At 40.7% G+C, this 11,551-nt stretch overlaps 1 protein-coding gene across 8 annotated transcripts in view; it reads left to right on the forward strand.

Moving 5' to 3' along the window:
• The window catches only part of celf5a (cugbp, Elav-like family member 5a), a 156,042-nt gene that overhangs the window by 5,678 nt on the left and 138,813 nt on the right, over positions 1–11,551 (forward strand). For all 8 annotated transcript variants that reach the window (XM_036522267.1, XM_036522269.1, XM_036522270.1 and 5 more), the window contains exon 2: positions 11,273–11,355. In XM_036522267.1, the coding sequence (XP_036378160.1) occupies positions 11,273–11,355 (83 nt within the window). The remainder of the gene's footprint in view (positions 1–11,272; positions 11,356–11,551) is intronic.

Raw genomic sequence — 11,551 nt, forward strand, 5'->3', positions numbered from 1 at the left:
TCCATCACACACTGAAGAGATTTTATGCCCTGACTGTGGGCAGTGATCATGGTATGTACTCACGGTCACACCATCAGGAAAGCGCTGAGAGGGAGACATACAAGCACCCTCTTCTCTCTCGATGTGCCTATAAATCATCTTTCTCTGGCCAGCAGCAGATTGTTAATTTGATTTGATTAAACTTTCGCTAATACCCTTTCACCCCCACCCCTTCTGAACGAGATCAGTTTTGTCGGAATAACGCATAGTCCCCTCCTTCCGCTCCCCGCCTCTGCCTGCTCTGTCCTATTCATTATTATGAAAAATGATGTTGGCTTGGGTCTGGGCCGTGAGGAAAGCAACCAGACCCCATTAATGCAATAATAAACCTCCATTCAGACATCACTGAAATGTCTGTAAATATTGTAATGAGCAACAGGGTCTTCTCATAAAAGATGCAGCACTTCAACTGGATCTGACAGTAGCTGAGAGCCTTGACTTCAAGATGAGCTCACACTTGTTTGCTGGATACCTACGCTGGTATAGGGGCATCCTTTCAGCTGTGCTGAATTCTTACCACAAATTGAACCAATTTCCATTCTACTCACACTTTTGTTTAGAGGGTTGTATATGTAATATGTGGTGTAGGTAGTTGATGTTGTGCAACTATGAACACCACGTACAACCATTTTGTACCAATTTTTTTCACACTGTCTACAGGCAGACTGTAATTGGCTGGTCTTTCCATAACATGCGTTAGAAGGTTCCGTGGTGAAAACCGGAAGGATGCCACTGGCTGTTTGATTTAGTGTTATGCTGTCATTGGGTTCTCCGATTCCTCTGCTGTGTTTTTCCCTGACATCTACTGTAGCAGTAGGTCTGACAGGGCTGCCCATTTGTATTGTAACTCCAATGTACAGGTTTCCTTTTTGCCAGCAAACAATGTTCAGTGGAGTCATTCCACTGGGACAGCCATCATGGCACAATTAGGCAGTGCAGCCCACAGAAAGCCAAAGGAGCGTGCAGATATGCTGGTTTATGTTTGCAGGGCCACCTCAGACTTCACCTGTTTACCTGGGGTGATGTTAGCATGGGCATGAAGGGAGGGGCTGACTGTGTGGCAGAGTCTCCTCAGTTTAAATGTGCAAAATGATCTCTGAATTACAAAGAAAACCCTCTATTTTCCAAACAGGTTTGATTTTCAATTAAAAAAAAAAATTAAATTAAATATATATTTGAGTTTTACTGTCATGTCTTGTCATGTCATGTTGGGGTACACTGCACTTAAGGAATTGCCAGTGACTTAATAGAAGTGTGGAGCCAGGCTCTTCCTCTGTATATAGCGCTTTTTTTTGCATTTAAACTCAATTTAAAACTCATGCTTGTAGGTACCCTGAAAATGTACTTCTACCATTGTCAGAAACCAAAAAAAGAATATATAACATTTAAGTGCAATTAATAATATTTATTTCACCATTATTATGGTTTTTGTTCTTTTGTGCTGTCCAGTCTATATTTAGAGATTTTGAGGTACATGTATATTTTCTGAATAGTATGTTTAGATTTTTTACTTAACTCCTATTTATGTATTAACATTTAGTCTTATTATTTATGTATTTCTGAATTCCTCTGAACAGTTGCCTTTGATGATCACTGCATCACCCATCAAGGAACATTGCAATTACTCAATTTTGGGTGGAGGTTTTGTTGGAGGAAAATACATTACTTCGGGACAGTGGGCCTGTAGATGCATTCTTCCCTCTGGAATATTTTGCAATGTAAAAACACTGAGAGAGAAAGATTGGTAGATAAATAGATAGAGTGTATAAGAGTGAGAGAAAGAAAGAAACAGAGAGATTGAGAGAAGGAGGAGGAGGGGGTTGGGTTGGTTATCTGAATAACACCTTTTCCTTTTAATGTTGTGTTGTAGGCTGGTCAGGCAGATTTATTTTGGGAGAGAACATGAAATAACAACAATGAGGGGATTGTAATGTAATGTTTTGTTATAATCCCTTTCTATTTCATAATGGTTCAGGAGAACTCATGCGATAAAGCTTCTTTTATACAAGCTGGGAATATAATAAGATACCTGTCATGCCTCTCTCATAGCTTCTTGCCCATTGAGGGTCCTCTAGCCCCTGGTGTCAGCTGAAGCAAGCTGTGATTAGACTTGGTAACAAAAGATATTTTTTTAATGACAAACGACAACAGTTAAAACATTTCAGTCCCTGCACTGTGGTATTGATTAGTCTGTGATACAAACGGTGATATGAAGCGATGGGAGGCTGTGTTGTAGAATGTGAATTCTGTGATGTGAATTTATTTTTCTTCATTTTGATTGTTGCTGGCTATGCTCCAATTTGATTTTGATTGAGAGAAATTGCAGGAGCATTTCCTCTGGCGTCCATGGAAAATTGTGATTTTACAGGAGATCAGAACAAACAAGGGGCTACGGTGGTGAAAAAAATATGCAGTCAATAAAGCATTGTGTGCCAACTGTGTTTATCGTGATGAGCAAGCTCTCAGTGCTGTACACGCATGTAACACAGACGTGGCTGGAATAAGAATGATCGACAGACACATGGACAGGAACAATGGGTAGATGGACTGAAAGAGATAAAGTGCTTGTCGGAACCACAGACACAAATGGCTACTTTAATCCTGAGGTGTTCTGAGAGGGGACAGTCGGTGGTTTAGTGTCGTCTTACTGACAGGTTTAAAGCCATATCCAATCCAGGGAGGAAACAACTGAAAACAAAGAGATGGAGGGGGCGGAGCAGAGGGCAGGTTTAACAGTGGTATAGCATAATCACTGTCCCCTGAATAATGCTAGAAGAAGAAGAAGAAATGATTTGATTACTATTAGTAGAAGGAGTAGTTTTGTGGTAGTAATAGTTTTATTGGTAGTAATAGTATTAACAATATCCATCATCATCATCATCAATATCATCATCATCATCATCATCATCATCATCACAATAATAACAATAATATGAGGAACAGCATGAGAATCAGAGGCAAACTTTTGTGATGTTGAAATTTTGTCAGTCAATGGCAGACCAAACGCAGTTTATTATGAACATTAAAACAACAGCATCTTTGATTACCTCTCCCCTCCCCTTTGTCTTTGAAAATGCCGTTAACAAAAAAGGGAAGAAATATTGGAAAACATATTGGATCCACCAGGGGGACGTGCGCTGCTCAGCAGGGCTATAAATAGAATCTGTGGTATTTCCGAAAATAGGTTAAGCTGCCATCGCTGCGCTGCTGGCATGACATCACTGACTGCCTGTCAGCCTCTCCCTAAAGACTGCCTCCATACCATGGAGAAGAAGGGAGAGAGGCAGGCTGCAGCCCACTGTGAAGGCTCTCCATGCACTGTGCATACCATCGGGTGTGGTCCAACAATAACCACACCACTGCAGGTGATTGCCCTCCCTAGCTTGCCCACCCTCTGATTGGTCAGAAAGATGCCAACATACTGCTGGCAGTTCCCACTCAGAGCTGGATTATAAAGTGTGGGCTATCATGGGTTTTGCTGTTGCCTCCTTGCTGTATTTTCACTTCTGTTCTTGACTGCATTGCAGTTTGTTCCAACCGGCACATTTACTTGATTTTCTTGATCGATCTTTGATTATTCACTAGATGTGGGTCCTGAGGGTCCCATGACAATGGCCTAATTGGATTTTAAATGCAATGGAACAGAATTCAGTTTTGTTATGAGGAATATTCATACTGTATGCTTTTGGTAATTTGGGGCCACACTGCTGAGATGTCCCCCTGCACAATCAGAAGTGTGTGATACAGAGACCTTATTAAATGCCTCTGCTCTTTTCCTCAGTGGCAGTGATCTGCTTTACAAAACACGCCTTTTATAGAACTGTGATGTTGATGATTGTTGTTACCAAGTATTACACTGATGTAATTAAAATGTGGCACATGTTGTTTTGCATGACCACCTGGACTGATAATTACTGTTCCTTTCTTGGTCAGTTGTGCACCTTTTTCTGTAGTGTTATTTTGCTAATATTAGAGGGCCAAGCTCTGATGGTGCATAGGCAATGTATTTTCTTTGTTATTAGTATTATTCAGTTTTTGCCATTTTTTCATTCATTTTCCTGTCGTCGCTGCCATTCTGTCGTGGCATCATGTCAGGGTTAGGGTCAATTTAAATCGAAATTCATGGAACAGTTCTTGAATTCACTAATGAAGTGGAGAATTTACCATGATTTTAAATCTGAAGTTCTGGAATTGAAAGTAAAAAGGAGACTGTCTGACTGTTTGAATTGGGATTGAATTAGAATTTTGGCACGTAAACCATGAATTGAATTGTGCATATTGCATGATCTGGAACTGGATCTGGCATTTTCAAGGAAATGGAATTAATGCACTTTGTATTTAAAATGATTGCACAATACTTTCAGTCATTTTACCTTTTATTTATATCTTTCCTGTGTAGTGACATTGCATGCACAATATACGGTAGTTTTAATAAAGCAAAATAAGTTTTGGTATGTAGTGGCCTCATTCAAAGAAAATTTTAACATTGGGTTAACATGAAAAAAAGCATCAGTTTATTTTCTTGAAGTATAATATATATACTGTATAAATATGGATGAGGCCTGTAAGGTGTGTGTGTGTGTGTGTGTGTGTGTGTGTGTGTGTGTGTGTGTGACATTTGTTTAACATTTGTTTAACAATGTGATCACCCTGACAGTCAATATAATGGGTAATTCCCAAGACTGGGTGATGGTATGTTTGAACTGAGCAGTGTTTACTAATGAATAATATTTTAGTAAAACACAATTAGCAAATTAAATGCTTCGAGTATGAGACTGACCACTCAAGTAGTCCAATATGCAGGAGTGTGACCACCAAAGATGTTGAAGTGAACATTTTTAAGTCATCCATGTGCTGTACAGGATTCTTATCTCTTGACTTAACAATACCAGTATCTTCTGCACTGATTGGGAGACTGTTTAGTGTTGCATGCAAAGTTTTGAATATTGTAACTTGGCTGATGTTGTAACTAATGCTTATCTGATGTAATAGTCAAGGTTAACATTACGGCTTTGCTGTAGAGCTAAGCATTGCAACTTGTCTTTTTTCTTTGTCTTTTGTCTTTTCAGGATTTATTTCTGCAACATAACTGAGCAAATGATTTCAAACTAACTTTATTTTTCTTTCAAAATAATATATAAAAATGGTAAAAGCACAATTGATCAAATTATTTTAAATATATATAATAATTGTATGTTGCTTTTTAAAGGTTTGCAGTGAAGAGCTGATATGAGATTAACTGATTCATAGCAATGAAATTACTCAATTCCAATAAAGAAATACAATTCATGATTCAATATTCTCCCACAACTCTTGACATTGTTTATATAAAATATATATACACACACAAGTTGTTGTGGGAGAATATTGAATTGTATTTTTTTGTGGAATTGTCCCTAACCATGTATATATTATCACTATGCTAATGTCATTCTAGAAACACACTAAGCACTTTCTAACCTCATGCAGATCATATTCTAAGCATATCCTGTAATCACATTTTAACCACCTTCTAAAACCGTATTTGAAAAACATTCTGACCACATATGAATTACATTCTAGTCATTTTATACTTATATTCCAACCACAGTCTCCCTACATTATAACTGCATTTTAACCAAGTATAATCACCATGTAACCATATACTAATTGCATTTAATCACATTTTAAATACATTCAAATCACATTTCCATATTATCATCACAAATCAAATTCTAGCCAAATTGTAATGACATTCAAACGGCAGTCATAAAAGTTGGATGTCTGCGTCGTTGGTGTCCTGGTCCTTTACCGAACAATCTAGAATGTCATTAGAATGCGATTTTATTGGTCACCCCCCCTGTGCTGGATTTTTTTTTTGTATTTCTTTTGTCAATGAACTATAATAGAAAAGCTTTTAAGTATGACATTGGTCTGGTTTTTATTCGTTATTATCACTTCAAGATCACATTAGCTTCTGTATAGTATTTGTCAAAATTATGATAATTTTTGTCTCCAGTTTTGAAAACAATGAGATGCAACTTTGACTGTTCTGTTTGTTTTAAAAGGCACAATGCAAACAAATAGCTAGCCAAATATTTTTTTCTGTTCATGCAGGCAGGTAGCACATAAATATTATAAGGAAAACTGAAATGAATGGCTAGACACACAAATGAGCATGCAGTGCTCTTCATTCGTAGCTCTCAGGGGTTGAGTTTAGGAAGCGGAAGCTCTCTGGGATAGAAGTGAGATAAGCTCCTTTCTGTTGTTTTTTCCATGTCTGCATTGGAAACTATAGGACATTGATGCAGCCAGCATAATAACAGTAACGTTAAAAAGCTACTATTAGCAAAAAGGTTCACAACAGCATATCGTTAGCTGGTGGTTGTTAAGATTGTAGATCATATCTGAAATGTCTTGACAAACTTGAGAAACTTCAAAACCAAAAGTCAAAATGAACTCAAGTTTGATCGAAATCTAAAAGGTTGTGCTTTTTTGAAGGCTTAGAGTTAAGTCAATGTGCAGACTTTTTCTTTGCAGCTATGACAAGCTCACTAACCAACGTTAGCAAATAATATCCCTTTGTAATACTACCCTACCAAGTTCAATTGGCTGTTCACAATGCCTCTGTAGCTGTGCATGGTAGTATTGGTTAAACCAGTTTTTGCAAAATTATACTTCTAAAAGGCCAGAGCTTAAATTGGCTACTATGAAGGTGATATAAAATGCATTTCCCCTTGATATTAAAATAATACATTTAACATGATAATGAAACCATTAATGCATAGTAAGTGGTTCTGAGAAAAATGTAGCATTATGAAGTTTGTGGTATTATTCAAGCTGATATTAATCAGATTCATCTGTAGTCATATTAATTAATAACAGAAAAACAATTTAATACCTTCAGCCATCTCATAGCAATATTTACAATACTAGTAATAGTAATTTCTGTATGTGGCATGGTATGGCTATTTGCATTCTATATGGATGAGTAGTGTTTTCATGTGACTGCTGTATGTAACAATGCCCAGATAGCCTGTCTGGCCTGTTGGTGTTGACTGCAGCTCGGGGGGTCCTGTGAAACTGCAGCATCGATTTAACAGTAAACCCTTGAGACCAAACGGTAACACGTGACATTCATGTGCCCATTGCTTTCCGCTTGGTGAAAATCTAAACCCTACTTCTTTCCAGCTGCTCTGGAAACAGTGAGAAAGTAAATTAACTGCACCGTGAAACCTCATTCTTAAACAGTGTCAATTAGTTCCCTCAAAAAGGATGCATCTCGGTGGATATATTTATAGCGCTTGCTGTGATGTAGAGTGAACGTTGGGGAGAAGCCAAAAGGAAAGCAAATGTGAAAACTGGGCAACGCCTAGATTGAAATCACTTCTGGTTTATTTGAAGCCACAATAAAATATACATTTTATGCAAAATTATTTAAATATAGGCTGTCTGGGCGTTAAGGCATTTATGCTAGTATACAAAGCACTTTGTTTGGTTGTATATATTTCCTCTCTTTCTTTCTCTCACTCACTCACACACACACACACACACACACACACACACACACTGAGGGAATCACCATGATGGGAGTTTTAACTTTGTGGAAAGAAAGCTCAGAGCTCTCCAGTCCTCTCTAACCATGTTCCTGGAAATTTCCCTAGAAAGCAAATTATCAATTCATTATGCACAATTATTTAGTAGAAAAGGTATTTGAATGTACATGTCACGCTAGGTAACCAGCTGTCATGCACTTGAATGTTTCTGCAGCACACAGCTATGTTCATTATTTATATCAAACAGCTTCATGCAAGCTCAGACTCAACATTATCCCTCAGACTGTATTTCCTATGGATTTGTGTTTGCCATTTTCAGAGGAAGTCTGTGAATGCATATAAACAGATCAATCTCTGTGTCTCTTCTACAAATGTCACTCCAATCAAAAGAAGAGAACCTCGGTTAACTCTACAAGAGACTGTGTGTGCACCCTGACTCTGGGCTTTGCTTGGAGGATTGAGGTTGGGCTTGTTTTAAAATGCCTGACTTAATTAAGGTTTACAGGTTACGCTAGAGTACTGATTATATTACGGGACTCATTATGAGCTAATTAGGCAAGGGCAGAGAAAATATTGTCGTTAGAACAATGAGTGAGAACACTTGTAAAAGAAACTCCTTTCCAAAACATGGCTGCCTTGTAAGGTCTGAGAAGAAGAGTGGAGCTGAGAAGCAACTATGGACATAGGGAAGGTGGGTTTGATTACCCCAATGGAAACTTTCTATCTGAAGACTAATGCCCTCGAAACCCAGCCTGGTTTCAGTTAATAATCATTGTATCAGCACCGATTTTGTGTGTTTCGTTGCAAACCTGCAGAAGGCCTAATTTTCCCCAAGCCATCCAGCAGTAAATGAAGTAAGCTAGCAATCTACCCTCGGCGATGACATTTTACACGGAGCGCAAATGAAGTGCGAGGGAATGGGTAGACTTGTGCCAGGCCTGGCTCTGATTCTGCTACCTTCACAGTTTTGGGAGAAGTAAATGCCACGGGGAGGGGAAGTTCAGGCTTTCTCATTACGCTGGTGCGAGCTCCTGTGGGGCCGAGAGCCGGAATGAGAGACAGAGCGAGCGGAAGAGGGAGAGGGCCTTCGCATTAGTGCTGAGGCTAGGAGAGTGAGGGGCACGGTCATGGTTTGACAACAGGACCCCTGCACTCAGCAGGAATTACCCACACTTTTCAGATTAGGGCCAAAAGTGCTGAACCAGACACTCTGCCTCCCCAGCACCAGGAACGCAGATTCTTGTCTGAAGTAAATAACCCAGGAAATGGAAGTTGTCAGAGCAAAGTAGCACCCCAAGTGCGGACCCTTTAATTACAGGCCACGTCTATGAGCTTGGGCCCGAGTGACACCCGGCAGCATCTCCCTGACCTGATGTGCACAGCCAGCTCACAGCTCCACTACATATGGGGACTCAGCTGAAAGGAGAATAGGGCAGAGAGAGATGAGTTCTGTGGTCACTCCACTAAAGTAAGTGCACATAATAAGGCCTTAGATGATATCTACAAATTTAAATAGCTTACTATTTTTACACAGTGACTTTTATTTAATGCTCTGTCAGCAGGGTCTAGTTAAATTGTTTTATTGTCGTGTTTCAAACAATTTCATCATGCTTTGCATTTAGTATGCGACAGAGTGCCTGTAATTTATGCAGGTGTGGGTGCTTGTTCTGTTGCAAAGTGGTTACAGCTTTTTACTGTGGGTTGCACATGCTGATTAAGCTAGCTGTAGACTGACAAACATAACAGGAGTTAAAAGGAGTCGGTATATTGTATATTAATTATTCATTCTTCTTACGGCTCTCATTCATTTGTAGTTTTGAGATGCCCAGTGAATTTATAGAGCAATCAATTTAGCATAATTTTTTCCAAGTTTCAGCCGTAAGTGTAGTTTACTTGAATATGTTGCGTGCACATGTTGCAGTGAAACAAGTACAGTAAATATGCTTTGAACCCCCTTTTAGATGCCATGCCTTCATCACATGTTAAAATGAAACTGCACTGCATCCAGAGTGAACCGCAGCAGAGGGAGGAAAAACATGCCATGGCTGATTGATTTGTTTGGTTGTTATTGGAAATCATTGTGCCCGGTCTGCAGGGAGTGGGAATTGTGTGATGAAGGTTAAACTCTTGACACCAACAGCAGTGCCAAGCAGTCAAGAGGTCACGACCCAAGATGGAGTCCACCTCTGCCAAAAAGTGGAGTGAGAGGATACGCTGCAGGGAAGGTTTGCAGACTTATCAATGGACCAGTTCATCCAAAGCCCTCCCCTTATTTTTGGCCCATCCAGCAAATGTGACACAACGTGATGCGGCAATGACCTAGCTTTATGAAACAGTTCAAATGTCACAGGGAAATTGATTGAGCCAGTGGCAGACATGCATGCTTTTGCTGAGAGAGAGAAAAAAATGTAAGCACAGTATAAATAAAGACGCAGTATGCCTGGGGTTGAATTAACTCGTGAATTGGATGGGTAGGGTGATAGAATGGACAACCTGAATAATAAATGCAATTGAGGCCCACTCTTTCTCCACTGGTATTCTGGCCAGACAGTATAGGGAGTGGGGGCTAATCCCACACATTTCTACATCTCTAAAATGTACGTGATCCTAAATTTAAATCTGTCCAAAAGCTGTCATAAAATACAGAAATGTAAAACCACAGACAATTCAGTGCATCAGTGCCTCCCCTGCTCTCTGTGCTGTTATTGCTCCTGCAGTGGGAGCTTTCTGATTTGGGGGGGGGGGGGGTGGGTGGTGTCACTGGGAAGTGAGCCGTGTGTGACTGTCACCTGGGGTCATGTGGCACGGTGTTAATGCTGTGTCAGGGGACCCCAGGCACCTCCAGCCTTCCCCCAACAACAGTAAGGCTGTGGCTCTGGAGGCCCCTGCACCCCCCCCCCCCACCACCACCCCCATAATCCTCCCCTGTTCTGATGTCACAGAGGCTCAGTGTTTCACAGTGTGATCAGTGGAGATGGGAGGAGGCAGATCTACGGAGCTGAAGCTCAGGTAGGGCCAGCTCTGTGTGGCTCTGCAGCACAGAGCAGCTCCCAATGGTGGTACGATCTCCACTTAGACTGACTATGGGGAGCACCCACAGCATCCCACGCTCCCTCACTGTGAGTGGGCCTTCGCAGGCTGTCTGACGGGTGGTCACTTAATGACAGGCTATTGATGGGTCCCCACAGGCCAGGGGTGTGCTGTCTGGGCCAGTGGTATTCAGTGTTCATTAGTGCACAGTGACTGGGCCGGTGTTGTTACACAGCGTAGCTTAGCGTTGAGTACCTGGACCAATATTTTTATTTATCATGGCTTAATTCTGAGTTATTGAGCCATTGCTGTTATTTTTGGTAGCTTTAGGGCAGGTTTGAGTTATTGGGTCATTGTTGTTGTTCACGGCTGCTCAGAACTGAGTGACTAGGCCGTTGTTCAGTGGTGGGCCCATTACAGATGCAGTGTTCAGTGACTTTGCCAAAAGTGATGTTTAGTATTTAGATTTGTTCAGTGTTCAGTTACTTGGTGTCCCATGCAGAATGACTAAGCCAGCTCTCTCCACTGAGCGCTAGCTGCTGTGCAGTGTTGATTAACTGAGTCCATGTTGTGTTACAGTGTGCATTGACTCTACCAGTGCTGAGGGTCAAGCATGCGTTGAGATTCAGTTATTGTGCTGATCATCTTATCTCTTTTTCGTTTTGCAGGCTGCGCCTTCCTTACCTACTGTGCCCGTGAGTCGGCCATCAAAGCCCAGAATGCCCTCCATGAACAGAAAACACTGCCAGGGGTAAGTCTCCACCCAGCAGCGCATGCCTGCACTCTCCAATGCCACCCCAGCACAGAAAATATGTCCACACTTTAGCCTGAGCCATAAAACATTTGGAAAAGGATTCAATCAATAAGCCAGCCTTTTCAAATCAGGGTTTGAACTGTACCATGAGCCTGCTCTTGGGAGGTTATTGCCAGCTCTAAAACATTGATCA

This window comes from Megalops cyprinoides, chromosome 2 (genome assembly GCF_013368585.1).
Source record: "Megalops cyprinoides isolate fMegCyp1 chromosome 2, fMegCyp1.pri, whole genome shotgun sequence".
NCBI lineage: Eukaryota > Metazoa > Chordata > Actinopteri > Elopiformes > Megalopidae > Megalops > Megalops cyprinoides.